The 18,164-nt window shown below is 43.7% G+C and overlaps 1 protein-coding gene across 1 annotated transcript; it reads right to left on the bottom strand.

Moving 5' to 3' along the window:
• Positions 1-3: 3 nt before the first annotated feature.
• LOC134531213 (piggyBac transposable element-derived protein 4-like) lies at positions 4-10,049 on the bottom strand. The gene is made up of 2 exons (XM_063366874.1): positions 9,900-10,049; positions 4-9,539 (listed from the first exon to the last, which is right to left on the bottom strand). The coding sequence occupies exon 2, from the start codon at positions 9,534-9,536 to the stop codon at positions 7,569-7,571; it is 1,968 nt and encodes a 655-aa protein (XP_063222944.1). The 5' UTR covers positions 9,537-9,539; positions 9,900-10,049; the 3' UTR covers positions 4-7,568.
• Positions 10,050-18,164: the final 8,115 nt, after the last annotated feature.

Below are 18,164 nucleotides of genomic sequence, written 5' to 3'. Positions count from 1 at the left end.
GCCTTTTTAATTTTTTTTTTTTAAAAAATAAACTTTGAAGACAACTTTTAATAGATATAAAATTGTCAGTTTTATTGTTGCTTAAGCAAACTTATATAAATGTGTACAATTCCTCAACATTCTGTATGTTTTGAATCATACATGATTCCATGTCAGTTGCGAGAGGAATCTTATCTTCCATTTGTAATGTGAAAAAATTTACTCATTACTGAATAATTCTTTCCTTAACTAAAAATTAGTGATGGGTCGATTCCGATTCCGGAATCGGTCGGTCCCACCGATTCCAGTATAATCGTGGGATTCAGAATACAATGGTTTTGGAATCGACCATGACCGATTCCTGCATTGTTTTTAAGTTTACAAAATACATCTCCTACGCAACGTAAGAAAATACTAAAATGAATGCAAATATAATTTTTAAACTACATAATACAATCTTTTTTACAAAACTGATTTACGAATTACGGTAATTAACGTATTTATTTACTTGCACCGCCATTTTCCCTATAGTACAAATGCAGTATCTACTTTCCCGCTTTAAACGAAAGCATTTTTCGGAAATTACGTTGCAGCAGCACTGCATTTAATAGTAAACCTTCAAAAATAACTAGACAAAACCATAAATGTTTAAAGAAAATTATGTAAATGTAAACGGCAAGTAAAATAACGTAAAACGTTAACAACTTGATCATGGCAGCTACATTTGCCATTGTAAACAACCTAATTTTTTGTTTGTGCTACCGGCCATGGTAAACCATACGGCCATGAACCAAATCTTTGGTGACGTGAACGTGAAAATTAAGATGTTTCACATCTCTGCACTTTAAACTTTACAGAATTAAATGAAATAATTTTTGAACGAGATTTTACCCAAATTGACAGTGGATTACTGCGACCATATTAAAATAAGTTTAAAAGCAACATAACCAAATTGCTGTAAATCGGCGTTCTTGTGCGTGTTCAGCGATGCTCTTTTTACATTAGATATATTGGCTAATCTGGATTTCCAAACATTGCTGCTGAAACGTTCGTAAATTTTTATTACCAGACATAAACAATCTTGAAAGTAGTTGTGTTTAACAGAATTGTTTCCGATAAATTTTTGAAATGAATTAAATGTTAACACACAATTTTTTTAAGAGTTTAATTATTTTGTGTAAGAAAATCTCACCATAAAATGTGGACATTTTGAGATGCTAAACATGCACAGAATGTTCTTAGTCAAGAACCGAAAATTTATTTTCTCTTTACGGTTGTGAAGAACTGCAAGACTGGATGGATTTATTCTTTTCACCAAGTGAGATGGTCCCTTGAAATATGTATCAACGAGGTTATATTGTCATTTTATTTGGATCATTATTTACTTGCGCTTGAAAATAAAATTCTTAACCTAAACGTACAAACCTCTTTTTTTAGAATTAATTAATTGAGTTGATAATGTAAGGTATCAAAAGTTGGTTAAGTTATAACATTATTTACAAAATACGTCATAAGACATCTTTGATTATTGGCAGTGTTTGAACACATGTTTCGTCTAACTATATGCAAGGTTAAAAGGCCAAATTGTGCTAGAAATTCAAGGTAGCATAACTTGATGGTAATGAACATACTTTTTAACATTATATAAGCTGTATATAATGTTAATTTCTGCACAGAAAATGAAACACAATTATATCAATAATATATATATTATATATAATTATGCAATTATATTTTTAAAATCATAAACAACCTTTTTTTTTCTGAGTGTATTACTCTGTTGAACATTGTCAGCTAAAAATTAAGGAATCTGAATCGGATCGAAGAATCGACCCTTTAATTTAAGAATCGAAAATGGAATCGGAATCGGTATATTTTAGGAATCGGCCCAACACTACTAAAAATTTTATTTTTTAATTGTTACCATGGCTATTTTCTAGGCCAATGTGAATATTGTGAAATTTTAGAAAATACAGATAGTTGATTTTATTTGTATTTGACTGGACTTTGAAACAATTTATTTGTCTTCGAAACCTATCACTTTAAAATAACAAATATTTTACTGGTGTTTGAATATTTGACATAAAAATGATTCCTCATGAGTATGTCATATACTGTTTAGGTTAGGTCATTTGTATGATATGAATACCAAGTTTAATGTTTTAATGGGACTGCATAATCAAACATGAACAATACTCTGTGTTTTAATTACAAGTTTTCCTACATTATGCAAATCGAAAGCGGAAAATATAGTGTGCAAGATTTGAAGCACGGACTATTTGGAATTTTTCAAACTTGAGGGGGAAAAAACTATTATTTTTAGGTATATCGCATGTATCAGTAGTGGGGGAAAAAATAAATGAAAGCCAAAAACCATGACAGACTCTCCCTTGCAGTGGCAATTAAAAAATATTGACGTGATAGTTGCAACGGCGTATAAATTGATGGTGACAATCTATATACCACCATGACACGCAGTAGCAGCTTACCTGCTTATGTATCTTTGATTAACAGACATTGTGACATAAATGAAAAGTGTGAACTTGATACATCATTAGGCTGCAACTTGTAATATTTACACTTCAAACTTTCTATCCCTAGCTAACTCTGTTTCTATCTGCAATTTTAACATTACCATAATATTTTGAAACATTGTATCACTCACTCCTTGTCATGCATACAATAAAAGTCCAAAATTCCAAGTGTCTCATAATACACAGTAATAATTATTTTTTTTGTGTTAATATTATATAATAAAATAATAACTTCTGCCGGCTTGAAACAACAGTTCACACAACTCATTTATCATTATAGTATTCTCATTCTTAAATAAAAAGAACATAAAAACTTTGTACACTTATTAGGAGTACTATCTGTTTTCTGTTGTAGTTCATGGTTGTATATTTGTTTTCCTGTTTATAAATTTATTTTATAAAAAAAGTATGTTTTCAATTGTTGACGTGATTTTTTCACTGATGCTCCACAAGACAGCTTTGAATACTTGTGCATTTAAAATGTCATTCATGTTTTGAACTATGTGGTCCCGCTAAAACAGTAGCACTGGGTATTTATACCACAAAATTAAATTAACCTCAACCTCAACAGTAAACTTTGATGTACTACAGACTCACGAAGTATGCGATGTCAATTATTCGTAATCAAATTAATGTTCGTTACTACTAAGTGTTATTATTCAAAGTCAAATCAAACATGAATTCTAGTCTTCATGTACAGTGTAAACTCTTTATAACGTCACTCGATTTAACGACAAACTCCTTAAAACGTCGAAATTGCTTGACTTTGGTTGGTTTACCTTGTTTTCTATACAATAATACACTCTGTATAGTGTCACGCTCACTCTATTGAACGACAACAATACGGCATTATAAATCATTAAGCAGAACTTTCTAAGTTGCCGAAGTTGATACGAACTGCAGCTGTGTACGTGCTTTAGGTTCTTTTGTTTGCTGTTTTGTTGTTGTATTTCGAGCATGTGTTTACTTCGACTGACGTAGGTACCGGAAATTCTAAGAAATTTTGTCTTTGGTTTTTTAACGATGAACTTGCACATGTTTACCTCTGTCACTAGACTTTTGACAATTTGTTACAAGTTAACATTATCGCAGTTGCTTATACAGACTTTTGAACTGTAAACATGGCGAGTAAACCAAAATCTTTGTGTATTAACGAAAATGTTTTATTAATACGCTCAATAGAGACGGGTGAAAAGATCAGTGATGTTGGAAGACGCTTTGGATTTAGCCGCTCTACCATGTCTACAATATGGAAAAACAAAAAAAAAAAAAAAAAAAAACTATACACAATAAGTGTTGTTATTTGTATGAATATTAATGTTCGTGAGTAAAATGTTATTTGTATGAATATTAATGTTCGTGAGTAAAATGTGTACTATATTAGTAAATACTAGGGATGGGGCGACCGAATCCAATATCCGCCGAATCCAATATCCGCCGAATCCGCCGAATCCTAGGGATTCGAAGATTCGGCGGGTCTGATATAGGATTCGTCAAAGGATTCGGTTTTTTACTATTTACGGGAAAAAAAATACAGTAAAACTCACTAGGTCCCGCATGTTAGGTTTTTCCGTATAAAGCGTTTAAATTGCCCGAGGTCTCATCATTTACGCCATTAAATGTGTGACATAAAGTCCGTTAAAATTTTTTCTGAAACTTTCTGTCTCAAATAATGGCGCACGTAAATATGAAAAAAAGACAAATGAACAACAACATACGAAGAAATATGAATGATGTACCATAACTGCAGTACAAACCCAATAGATATTTTAAGATAATTACCATAATAAGAACTAAAGATTCTTTATAGATACCATAATTACTACAGAAGCATGATGGCTACCATATTTGCACTATATTTACCGTGATAGTAATGTATTATTTATTTATGACATATTAAATTAAAGAACATTGTTGAAAAAAAAAAGGATGTTAAACTTTGATATGTACGGTTGGCACATTTTGCTAAGAAATAATGTGATGTGAAAGAATGCAGTACTACTACGAAAAGTGAAAATGGTACTCGTGGATTTTTAGGTTATGTCAGTCTCTTTCGTTTTTCAGTAATATCGGCCGAAAATTAACAAGCGTACTGTATCGGAAGTCGGCAGAAATGCCGATTCAACTAAATATTGGCAAAATCGGCTTCTTCAATACAGCTCTACATTTAATGACATGAGTAAACATATTTCAGATTTCAGGATATTGAAAAAGACTAATTTCCATGTAGGTTTATGTGTGTATGTTTTTTTTTTTGCAAGTGTAAATTGAATGAAGTAAAATGCTTTTATTTTATTACTTTCAATTGATTAAACTTTAATGACCAGTTACAGATATTTATGACACTAATTTTGAGGTTAAGCAATTTTACTAAAGCATTCCAGCCAAGCAGGTTGCTAGCGATAGACGCTTCTCTTCTGCTGGAAACACTATCTCCAATCGTAGAGCTAATTTAACTCCTGAACATGCAGAACAAATTATTGTTCTGCATGATAGATTAAAGAACAGAATTTAATACTCTGTGACAATCTCTCTCAGAATTATTGTGCTGAAAAGTGGAAATGTTGAAACAATGTGAATGTACTTTTCAAACAACATGATTTTTGGTGCTAAGTTTGTTGAAGCTCAGTAAGGACTCCAGAAAAATTGACAAGGATGAAATTTTCCCAAAGATATGTTACATTTACACAAACATATACTTGGTTATGTTAGTTGGATGATATCAGTTACTAATAAACCAATGGAAACATGTAAGATTCAATGGGAAAGAAAATGTTATTTTTTTCTAGCAGTGCAAAATGTAAACACACACTGTCAATACTTACCCAAAATTAATAAGCCCACTTCATTTTAATACTTTATTCAAACATTATACTAAGGTTAAGATAAAAATAATTTCCCAAAAGTGTAACTGTACCACAAAAGCTCGAGCTCGGCTCGAAGTAAAATTCTTAGGCTCGCAGACCTCTAGCTTATTTATAGAAAAAATCCTAACCGCTAATCTGTACTAAAACTGAAATTTCTCAAGAAAATATTTTTGTCTTTATATACACTTAGGCTATACCAGAAATGTACCAAACTACATGTGATAAAGTCAAGGGACTTTTAGTGCAAGCAGAATACATCTCACTTACATTAGATATGTGGACATCATCTGTTAAAAGATTCGGATTCGGGTTCCAGATTCAGCAATTCCAGTCGAGGATTTGAGTTAGGATTCGGATTCGAGGAAATCAGGATTCGCCCCATCCCTAGTAAATACATATATAGAATAGTAAAATTATATCTTTGATTTCTCTCCATTTAACGACCACTCTATAACGCCGAAAAATGCTCAGTCCGTTAAGTGTCGTTATATAGAGTTTACACTGTATTTGAAAATTTGTTTACTTGCACAGGCCTACTGAATAACACAGCTACTAATATTTATAGTATTCTAACAAAAAACTTTTTTTTTGTTTCCAAAGACTTATTACAGAAACATCATCACACTTAATTACAAGAAACCACATGCTAAATAAATAATTTACTTCCTTTTTTTCTTTTTAACAATATCCAGAATATTGAAGAACTTTTTCTTCCCATAATTACTCTAAAAAGAGAGAGTTCTTAGCACATGTGCAGTTAATGTCGACAATTTTACAGCTTATTTTTTGAGGCCTTAATATATCAAGAAGTACTTGTGCAGACCAGAGGCTGAGGGACTGGCTTAGTGGTCCGCGAGACACAGTTGCCCTGTCCAGTCGCAGTGCGCAAGTTACCAGCCAATAGCAGTTCGGCGTGTGCTGTGGGCCACCCGCCACATCCATCATGCATTGTCCAGTTTTTGCTATAGTTTATATTTTAAATCATTCATCTCGGTAATTGGTGTGACAAAACAAAAACTAAAAGTATTTATAACCTTATCCATGCTGCACCAGTCTGGCCTGTGATTGGTGAACAGGCTCCAGCGTGCAACTGCCAGCAGGTAACAGCTAGGTGTTTCACACTGACGACGCAGATGAGTAACATGTACACTGCGATGCAAACACTGGCTTGGAAGTGTGCAGACCCGTTCGATGTTCTGTGCAACCACAGATGTGTACTGCAATATGAGGCCTATATTTAAAAAAAATCAGAGATGCTGGGTACAGTTAGTTCCCTTAACATATGAAATGTCTATAAAATTCTATTAATACTAAGTAAACATGCAAATATTATTGCCTGTGGAAATTGCAACTGTGTTTAAAAGGCACTTAAATTGGAAAATATATTCTTCATACACAGTCAATGAAATCACCGGGCAACTATGATCTTTTGTTGGTAAAGTACAGAATGTTCCATCCTGCAACAATTTTTGAGGCGAAGTTTTGCGAGTAAAGTTTTTTATAGGGTTATGTTGCAACAAATATTAAAATTTTTAACTTATTGTACATGCATGTGTTCAATACTTTGCATACCGGTCTTATGCTTAAATGTTTTTTATATTTTATTTTTTTTCTTTCTCCGTTTAATTAAATCTGTTGGTGTTTTAAATAATAATTTTAAACCAAAAGAAAAAAATTCAGGTACTGCCATATTATGTACTACTATAATTATTGATTCAGCAAATAAGTGCACTCATGGTAATGTTTCTTTTATCAGTTTTTGCTCAAGTATGGTAAATGTGTCATATTGTTTATGACAGCAATGCTGTATGCTGTATTTGAAAACATCTAAATCATTATTTACAGTTCATATTATTAAAACTACATTTTAAACGTGTTTCAAGAGACCTGGAAAATTTTCCAATCTGCAAGTACGTTTAAAGGAAAAATTATTGTGTGTGTACCCTTTATAAGGCAGTACTATGAAATGTTATATTTAGACAGTTTTATTACTTTATTTACAATTCAGTGGAAATAGTATCATACACAAAACCCTTATATAACAATGTTTTGCGTTAGTTTTTTCAAAATAGCATGGGAAATTATTTCCCATGGCCTGCTCAAATATTTAACAAGTGGGAATAATATTCCCATGGCCTACAAAAAGACACAAATCTTAACTGCTTTTTTCATGTTCCAGCAAAATTCTTCACTTTGTATGAAATGTCTTAAAGCACGGGACACTACAGAGTGGTACATCACACTGACTGCAACCAACTCTTGTCCTTTTTTCGTGTTTACTGGAGGAACACAGTCTGCATCTTCTGAATGATGCCAATTCAACAGGTAGATGTACACCAACATTTGAAAACCTAGTTTCTAAAGGAACTCCAAGGGGTTTGCCATCTTTATGGAAGCGTTTTTTCAAATAGTTGGCAGAAATAGGACCTTTCCGTTTTCGAGAAGAAAAATTACCAATCAAATGCTTTGCAACACTGATATGATAGTCAAGATGTTTGTATGAAATTTGACCTCTGTCACCAGAAAGTGTGTACAAAATGAACGAATTCACAAGTGCAGCATCTACCAGAAAATAAAAAATTCGGTGCCACCACTTTCTGGAACGACGTGACACAGTGTATGTTGCACGTATCTGGTCAAAACGATCTACACCTCTCATATACATAGTGTAATCTCTTACTGCTTTTGGGCATTTGACTAAAGTTCTTGTACCATCATTCTGTGTACGTTTCACTTCGACAATATCTTGAGGATTATGTGCAGATGATAGGATGTTTACATGCCTGTTGTCTTTCCACTGAATTGCACACACAAAAGCTTTCACTGAGTAAACATGCTCTCCTTTTGCTAACTTGTTCTTCTTCTTTAGTAGTGGTGGTAAGTATCGTCTGTTTTGCCTAACAGTGCCCACAGCTGAGAGATTCTTCTGATACAGTATCTCCAGTAATTCTACAGAAGTAAAAAAATTATCGAATACAATCAGAGTAGGTTGTTGGCTGCCAAACAAACTGGAACAGAGCTTAGTAACTACTCTTGAACCAAGTGTTGAACCTAATGCCTGTTCATGTACTTCAGTTCCCTTACCTGTGTAGAAATCAAAATCGCTCATGAAACCAGTTAGTGGATCACATCTCGCCCACACTTTGTACCCACGTTTGATTGGTTTTAGCGGCATATATTGTTTCATACAAGACCGCCCTTTGAAGAGTATCATGCACTCATCAATTGAGTGACATGATGAAGGAGTATACAGTGCCACAAATTTAGATCGAAGAACAGAAAATACAGGCCGTATTTTGTACAGTTTATCATACCCTTCTTCTCCACGCTTTTTGGCCTTTGTGTTATCATTACAGTGCAATGCTTCTAAGATTTTTTTAAATCTTTTACAAGTCATCGTCTGACAAATTGATTCAACTCTGAAGAGTGGGTCTGAAGACCAATAATGGTCTAATGATGGTAACACATGAACAGCCATTAGCAAAAACACGCCAAACACCGCTTTCATTTCCTCAACACAACATGGTGTCCAGTGGACCAACTGTTTTTGCTTTGCATATGTATTTGTTTGAGACACTAGGTGCTCAAAGAGTTCATTGTCAAAAATGGCACAGAAAAATTCTCCTGGGCTGCTACACTCAACCAAGTCTAAGGACTGTATTCTAGGTTGCACAGGTACACTAAAATCTGGCAAAGATTCATAAAACTGGGGTACATTCTGGGACCATATTTCTTCATTACTCTGAACTACACACTCGTCTGACTCACTAGATTCTGAATCTGAAGAAACTTGGCCTGCACTAACCCTACTTAGATTTTCATCTAACATTTCATCTGATTTTCGTTGTAGGCCACGAGTTTGTCTGCACGTAGGCCTATTTGCTGACTTTGTTATTGCCCTCTCTTGGCTTTCATTTATTTTTTGTTGTTGCTGGACAAAACCTCTTGTTTGAGGCGTATGCGTAGAAGTTCCTGGGTCACAGACACTCGAAGAAGATGGAGATTGTTGTGCTTCATTTCTAGTTGTTACTGGAACAAAAGGTTCATGTTCATCTTCATCTGAAGTGTCACCATCTTCTTCAGATTCACTTGCATTTTCAGGCAAAGAAAAATATAGGGCTAATGCTTCTTCTGAAGTTAATTTCTTAGATGCCATGATCTGAAACCATAATTGGTCAGCATTTATTCCAACTGTCAAATCAATCGATTTTTTTACAGGTATAACAGCTAATATTCTGTGTATTTGCATATTTTAAACAGTTTACATTTAGAAATTAGTTCGGTGAGCTTTATTTATTTTGCAGAAATGCATTGTTTACTACATTCTAAAAAAATTTGGTTCTACATGTGGGTGCTGGGAAATATTTTCCCACATGCATACAACAAATAAATATATTGTATCTTACATAATCTTAAAATTTCTTCACTTGTAGCTCGGTTCATAAAACAGGTAAAGTATAAATAATTATCATATTATAACTTTAAAAGTCATGTAGATATCTACTGCAATATTATTTACCTTCAAATATCAGCTATCCATTTCCACAACACTACTGTAGTCGCCATAGAACAATGTATACATCAACAATAGAAGGTATATATGCGCGCTTTCCTAATGTTACACTGGTTTGTCTGGACACCATAAGATAGCAGCACAATGCACAACTGGGAATAATATTTCCTTGGCCTGTTACACGATTAATTATTGAATGGGAAGATATTTTTCTCTGCCTTATAAAGGGTTAAAGGAAAAATTATTGTGTGTGTATTACTATAATTCAAAACAATGGAAAGTGGATAAAAACATCTCCTATTTTGTTTCTTAGGAATTATGTCTTATATTATCCTTAATTCTAATTGTCGTCGAGCGGGCTGATCCCCTTATTGGTTGTGTAGGTTCTTGGGCTAGCTCAGTTGGGGGTGGGTTTCGGGCCGCGTGGCAGTTAAGAGGATCTAGCCTGCTAATAATGAAACTACATAGGGTTTCGTGGCACTCACTCTTTTTATTGGCCACTATTTGCACTGGCACGGGGCTATCGCAGTTCCCGCCTACGACCGTTCTTAGGTGAGGCCTGACTACACGAGAATTTCCCCTTACACGGCCGCCTATGGGAAGTAGTAGGCGCCGGCGTCGCGGCGCTAACCGATGGCGTTTGTCCCAAACCGGCAGGGCTTTGATTTCCTGTCCTATAGCGAATTCAGGCAAGCACTACCTGCGGACACAGTTTCTGAAATGTCCCATTAAAATGGCGAGGTCTCGTCCATGACACAATGGTACTATTTTATCCTAGGCAATGCATGACTATACAAGCGAATAAAGATATATATATATATATACATACAAGAGGAAAGGAAAAAATTATGAAACACTAATAAAAAGAAAACTAAACTATTTACAATAAGGCGACCCCTTGGCAATAGTTTACATACTAATCTCCATAGTTTCGAACTGCCTGACACGACTCGAAGACTGTTGCTGATCTATTCCCCGCGTCACTGACGTTAAGCCCGGAGGCCTCTATGCTCACCCGTTTCACTCGTCTTGGCGAGAGCTCGCGGCCGACACGTCACTCCTCCGCGGTTCTCCAGACGCGACTCCCTCCTCTGCTCGCGCCGACCCCCTCCCCGCGCGCGTCTCGTGCAGCATCTGACGTCCTCGTGGACGGGAACCCGCGACTTGTTCACCCCGTGCATATTAAAATACATGTTATTTACCCTTCTAATTTAAATTATACATGATGGATGATATTATAGTTTTTACAATAAAAATTATGTCCTGCTGAAAGAAAAGAAAATATACATAAAAAAAACTACGTCGGAGGGACACTGATTTATTGAAGGTGGCACCACTGGCTCCCGCACACGCCCGCGCACAGAAGAAGGCGGTGACGCGCCATAACGGCCTGTAGGAGCTAGGGTGGCCTCTGGGTCGACGTCAAATGCCCCCCCCTCCCACAAGGCCATTATGCGCGTCAACGTCTCTTAATCGCATCTGCCGTTGCACTCGTTGATCGTAGAAACGAGAGGGTAGGAAGTGTCTTGGCCTCTGGTGTGTATCGTGTGCGGGTGTCTCGCGAAGGGTGGCAGTAAACTCATGACACTGAGTCGGGATCCTGTGTTAGTGTGGTGGCTTGCCTTTGGTAGGTTATTGCACTGAAATTCCCGTAAGTAGGTGGGTACCCGCCGTATCCTCCTAGGTCGGGAGTTTTCCCCAGATTCGCTTCTGGAAATTGAGGGGCTGAGCGAACAGTTGGGGTCTAATGTCCTGCCCTTTCCCCCCATCCTCGTGGTTGGGATGGCAGACCACCCCGAAGATCCTGGTTCACCTGTCAGGACCCCCATCAGTTCTTCCTCCATCCCCTCTGTGTCCCCCCGTTCTGTATCTGAGTCTGGTTCGGTGACGGTCATAATGAACGACGAGTCCGCCAGACTCGTATTGAGGGGCCAGAGAGGGGTGTCTGGGTCTTTCCCCTCCTCGTCCTCCCCGTCCGTGTCCGGTTCCGTGATGAACTGGATCACGTTTGTGTCGGCGGTCGTTTCGTCTGGTTCCCCAAATGTCCTGGCTGGTTCCATTACGCTCTCTTCTGCCCCTCCTGTCTCCGTTCCTTTCATGGCTGCCCCTGTGTCGGCTGCCGGTCGCGTCTCTGTCACGTCTCCTTGTTCTTTCTGTCCCGCCATGTCCTCGTCCCACCTTCCGTCCATGTCACGGCTGGCTTGGTTTGCGTCGGTGACTGGTGTAGAGGCAGACCCCTCTCCCCTGTCCGTGTCCCTTGGAGCTTGTCTCCCCCCCGCGGCTAGGCGCAGTTGGTCTCTGTGAATTTTTGCGGGCCTCCCGCTTGGTGTACGTATTAAGTACGATGTGGCCCCCGCCTGTCGCAGAACGGTCCTGGGGCCCGCCCATTTCGGGGCTAGACCTGCACAAAAGTTCTTTGCCCTTGACGACAGAGGATGCTGTCGGACGTACACTTGGTCCCCGGGGTTCAGAGTAGGGGGGGGTCTAGTGGACTGTGGTGTCGTCTGCTGTAGATAGGCCTCCTGTCTCCGCCTAGCCCTCTCCTGCATTCTGGTCAGCTCGGTATTGAGACATTCGCCCCATCCGGCTTCTGTGGCTGCCGCCTCTACCCGGCATTCTCCTGGCAGCGCCAGGTTCCGTCCCATGACCAGCTCTGCCGGCGAGTAACCCGTGGCGGCACTCGTACGACGCCTCAGACAGTATAAGAGGTTCGGCAAATGGGTATCCCATTTTGAATGGTCCTCTCCCAACCGGAGACGGAGCTGAGCCTTTATCTCTTGGTTCCGTCTCTCGGTTGGGTTGGCCCTCGGGTGATACGTCGGCGTCGTGTGGTGGCTCACCCCCCACCTTCTGCAGGCCTGTTTCCAGCGGGCTCCCGTGAACTGACATCCGTTGTCCGATAGGAGCACCGCTGGGTACCCGAAGCGAGGGGCTACCTCTCCGTCGATCAGCGCTATCAACGTTCCCGACCGGACGTTGGAGACCGGATAGGCCTCGACCCATCTGGTAAACAGGTCTGTTAGTACTACAAGGAAGCGCTTGCCTTTGCTGCTGCGGGGATAGGGCCCCATGATATCTAGAGCTAGTGTGTGGAATGGGTGTTGCGGGCGGCGAGGTCGCTGTTGCTCCTCGCCGTCTGTCCTCCGGGCCTTGCGCTGCTGGCAAGTGTGGCAGCGTCGGACGTATTCCCGGACATCGTGTCCCATGCCGGGCCAGTGGAAGGAGACCCTGATTGCCTCCGCGGTTTGTTCGGCCCCGGGGTGGCCTGCTAGCTGGTGGTCATGGAAATAACCCAGTATGGCCGCGCGGGCCCCCTTCGGGGCGTGAGTTCGCCAAGCATCCCCACCTCCCGGCACCCGCGTCTGCAGGACCCCGTCCACGCAGCGCTGATCCGGTACCACCTGGTTCCCGCACGCCTCCACGGCGGCCTTCGAGACGTCGTCCCCCCGCTGAACCCGCTGCACGGCGCTAATCAGCTGGGAGAGAGTGTCCACTGCCTCGGGTTCAGTGACTGGTTCCTCCTGTGTTACCGCGTACAATGCCGCGGGCCCCATCTGGTCTCCCGTGACGGGTGCGCGCCCTGACGGAGGAAGCAGATCGTCCCACGTGCCCTCGTCCTCAAAGATGTCCTCTGGGTTAGGATGTCGTGACAATTCATCGGCAAGTTGGTTAGTCCTCCCTGGCACGTGTTCCACTGTGAATGCAAAGTTTTGGAGGGTCACAGCCCACCGGGTAAATTTACTCTTCCTCCCTTGCATCGAGTTCAACCATTTTAAACACTGATTGTCCGTCCTAAGAGTAAACTCCCGCCCTTCCAGATGGTGTTGGTACCGCTTGACAGCCCACACCACTGCCAAGCACTCCTGTTCATTCACATCGTAGTTCCGGGCGGCCGGCCCGAATTTGGCACTGGAATACTCCATCACGCGTCGCTCGCCATTGGGTCCAACCTGGTACAACACGGCCCCCATACCTACTTGACTCGCGTCCGTTTGTAGGTACAGGGGTTCGCCCGGCACCAGCCGTGCGAGGGTGTGACTGTCCTTGAACAAGCGCTTGACAGTAGCCAGGGCGCGGTCGGCCTCCGCGGTCCACCTGTATTTTGTTTTGGGGGATAGCAAGTCCGTCATGGGGGCCGTCACCGCTGCGAAGTCCGGTATGAAGGACCGCAGCCAGTTCAGGAGCCCCATGAGTCTTTGCAGCTGTTTTCTCGTCTGTGGAGCCGCCTTGGACGCGATCAGGTCCAGGTGCTCCGGGAGAGGGCGGCACCCCTTCTCACTGACGACATGCCCCAGGAATCTGATCTCCGTTGCCCCGATATGGCACTTGTGCGGGGCGCAGGTCAGCCCGTGTCTGGCCAGCCGTTCGAGGACCAATGCCAGGTGATGCGCATGGTCCTCCCACGTCCGTGACCAGACGATCACGTCGTCCAGATAGGCCGTGACGAAGTCGCCCACGAACCCATCCAGGACGCGGACCATCATGGCCTGGAATGTCGAGGGGGCGTCCATCAGCCCGAACGGCATGGCTCGGAACTGAAACCTGCGTCCGTCCGGGGCCGTAAACGCGGTCTTAGGACGGTCTTCCTGCCTGACGGGGACTTGCCAATACCCGGACCTTAGATCAAGTGACGTAAATATACGGGCGTCCCCCAAGCCTGCCAACGCGTCTGCAATGTTTATCAGTGGTGGTGGGGCGGGTATGGTGACAGAGTTCACGGGTTTGAAGTTCACACAGAACCTCAAGGTCCCGTCCTTCTTCTTAGCCATGACGATTTGGCTATTGTACGGAGATTCACTAGCTTCTATTACTCCGTTCTGGAGCATTTCGGTTATCTGTTCCTGCACTACCTGACGGTCTTTGAGTCCAAACTCCCGCGGCTTTACGTATATGGGACTGTGTGGCTTTGTAGGGATGGCATGTTCCGTCACCGTTGTCCGCCGCAGCATGTCTGTGGCCGCGAACACTAACGGTTGCTGCGACAACACGCCCTCGAACAACCCTGTGTAATTTGGTGGCACGTCATGAGTGAGGTCTGCCAGCTGGATCTGTGGTGAGGGAGGAACAGGGCCCGCCCGGCCCACGCCGTACAGCGTTCGGCGCCCCTGACGGCCCACGTGCAACTTACTGTCCTTGATGTCAATGGCGGCGTCCTCCTGGACCAGCCAAGGCAGGCCCAGGATCAACTCCTCCCGCAGTCCACGCATCACCAGGGCGCTAGTCCGACTGAATAAGTCACGAACACCGATGGTTACCTGTGCGCGTCCAGACGTGGACGCGCTTGTCCCCTCCGTTGCCAGTTGCACCTCGTCCTCGTGTGGCTCCAAGTCCTCGTCCGGCACCAGGTGGGCGGAGACAAAAGAGTGGGTCGCCGCCGTGTCCACCAACGCGTGGACGGGACGGCCGTTCAGGAGCACTGGCACCCGGAGCAGCGCCGCCTGGTCCGTGCCCAGCTGTCCCAGCTGTGCTGGAGGAGCCCCCTGCTCCTCTGGTGGTGACCTGTCCCCTGCTGTTGGACTGCTACTGGCTCCCCCGTCTGCTGTGGCGTCCATGCTGCGGTTCCCGTGGTCCCTCGTGTCTCTTCCGAGCTGCCCAGTGGGGCTGTCACTTTTGGCGGGCGACGTCCCTGTGTTCCTCTCGTCCCTGTGGCTGGTGTCATGGCGGGCGTCGTTGGGCTGACTCGTTCTCGGGCTCGGTGAGGTCTTTTCTGTCATGTTGTCCGGGTTCGTATCTAGGAGGCAGTGGCCGACTCTGTCCCTGCCCCCTATTGTCCGTTTCCCGGATGGCGTCCTTCCCTTTCCATCTTCCTCCACAACTCCGCCTTGGTTGGACACTCCGCGTGCCAGTGATACTCCGGGCTGCGGCAATACTGACACCTGGGTGGACGGTTGTCACTCGTCCGCTGATTCGTACTCCGCTCCTCTGACCGTGTTCTGGTCTCCCGTGTGGGTCCCCCTGTCGTCCTCTGCCCTTGTGGTGTGGCCCCGCCCCTGTATCGGACCAATGTCATTGCGTCCTCGGGTGTCACAGTCTCTTGTGACATCACTGGTGTCATCCTAGGCTCCCGTCGTGACTCTCTTGCCCAGAGTTCCCTCCTACTTGCTGCCAAGTCCATTTCAGTCTCCCGGGCCAGCTCCACGAACTCGGATACCTCTAGGTCCACGGCCCGTCGCAGAAAAGGGCGTAGCGACGGCAACAACTGTTCGCATATTACGGGCATGACCTCGCTCACTGTTCTCTCCGGCCCCACTCGCCGGTGCAACCGCACCTTCCTATAGATAAATGATTCGGCGCTCTCCCCTGCGGCCTGTGGTACACTGTAAAGTTGTCGCTGACACTCGGCTCGTGCCAGTGGTCCGTTGAACCGCCTCTCTAGTGCTCGCTCGAATTCTCCCCACTCGGATAGATAGTCCCCCGTGTCCGTCCACCATTTCGCCGCCCGGCCCCGTAACTGGCCACACACTCTCGTCACCCAGTCCCTTCGTGGCACTCCCCTAAGCCTGTCCACACACGCGGCTACAAACGCACTCGGATCTTCGTGCGGTTCTCCCGCAAACTCCGGTAATGGGCTAGCCACCTCGACCACTCGCATCACTATACTCGGATGACCATGACCTATGGGCTCTCTAACGCCCTCGTCGCGGTGACCCGGTAAATGACTCCCCGATTGTCTGTCATTACTCTCCCCGCTACTCTTCACGTCCGCTAGTCCCCATGGGCATTCGCACGAAAGGTCCTGTCCGTGTCTCCCCCTGAACGGAAGTCCACACCCCACACACGTGTCCATCACCCTCGCCTTTGTCTCATCCGGTCCCTCCATTTTTCCGGTCGTCACCCGGCTTCACTTGGTTATCCGATCCTTCTCGGCTCGGTCGGCGAACTCGCCTCTCGGCGCGCGATAAGCCGCAGCGCGATACCGCGCGAATTCGAGCCCGGCGTGGGTCGCGCCGCCTTATCTCTCTCCCGCGTGAACCTGATCCCGGCGTGGATGCGTCTCCTTATCTCTTTCCCGCGCCGCTCCTTCCGCCTGCTTCCGCCGCTCCGCCGCGCCAGGCAGCTCCCGCGCCGTTCGCGTGACGCAACTCGCGCTACGTCGCACGCTACTCCAGTCCATATAATGTCCGTGATGTCCTTTCCGCCCACTTTGTCCGTGTTCTTGGCAACCCGCACTTTGCCAAATTACGCCCTTTGAGACAAAATTTCGAAAGTTTGAAAGTTTTTAAAAAAAATTGAAAGTTTTGAAAATTTGAAAGTTTGAGAATGCGTTGCCACCTAGTTGGGGGCCACTTGTCGTCGAGCGGGCTGATCCCCTTATTGGTTGTGTAGGTTCTTGGGCTAGCTCAGTTGGGGGTGGGTTTCGGGCCGCGTGGCAGTTAAGAGGATCTAGCCTGCTAATAATGAAACTACATAGGGTTTCGTGGCACTCACTCTTTTTATTGGCCACTATTTGCACTGGCACGGGGCTATCGCAGTTCCCGCCTACGACCGTTCTTAGGTGAGGCCTGACTACACGAGAATTTCCCCTTACACGGCCGCCTATGGGAAGTAGTAGGCGCCGGCGTCGCGGCGCTAACCGATGGCGTTTGTCCCAAACCGGCAGGGCTTTGATTTCCTGTCCTATAGCGAATTCAGGCAAGCACTACCTGCGGACACAGTTTCTGAAATGTCCCATTAAAATGGCGAGGTCTCGTCCATGACACAATGGTACTATTTTATCCTAGGCAATGCATGACTATACAAGCGAATAAAGATATATATATATATATACATACAAGAGGAAAGGAAAAAATTATGAAACACTAATAAAAAGAAAACTAAACTATTTACAATAAGGCGACCCCTTGGCAATAGTTTACATACTAATCTCCATAGTTTCGAACTGCCTGACACGACTCGAAGACTGTTGCTGATCTATTCCCCGCGTCACTGACGTTAAGCCCGGAGGCCTCTATGCTCACCCGTTTCACTCGTCTTGGCGAGAGCTCGCGGCCGACACGTCACTCCTCCGCGGTTCTCCAGACGCGACTCCCTCCTCTGCTCGCGCCGACCCCCTCCCCGCGCGCGTCTCGTGCAGCATCTGACGTCCTCGTGGACGGGAACCCGCGACTTGTTCACCCCGTGCATATTAAAATACATGTTATTTACCCTTCTAATTTAAATTATACATGATGGATGATATTATAGTTTTTACAATAAAAATTATGTCCTGCTGAAAGAAAAGAAAATATACATAAAAAAAACTACGTCGGAGGGACACTGATTTATTGAAGG

This window comes from Bacillus rossius, chromosome 1 (assembly GCF_032445375.1).
Source record: "Bacillus rossius redtenbacheri isolate Brsri chromosome 1, Brsri_v3, whole genome shotgun sequence".
Taxonomy (NCBI): domain Eukaryota; kingdom Metazoa; phylum Arthropoda; class Insecta; order Phasmatodea; family Bacillidae; genus Bacillus; species Bacillus rossius.
This window is presented reverse-complemented; position numbering and strand designations above follow the sequence as displayed.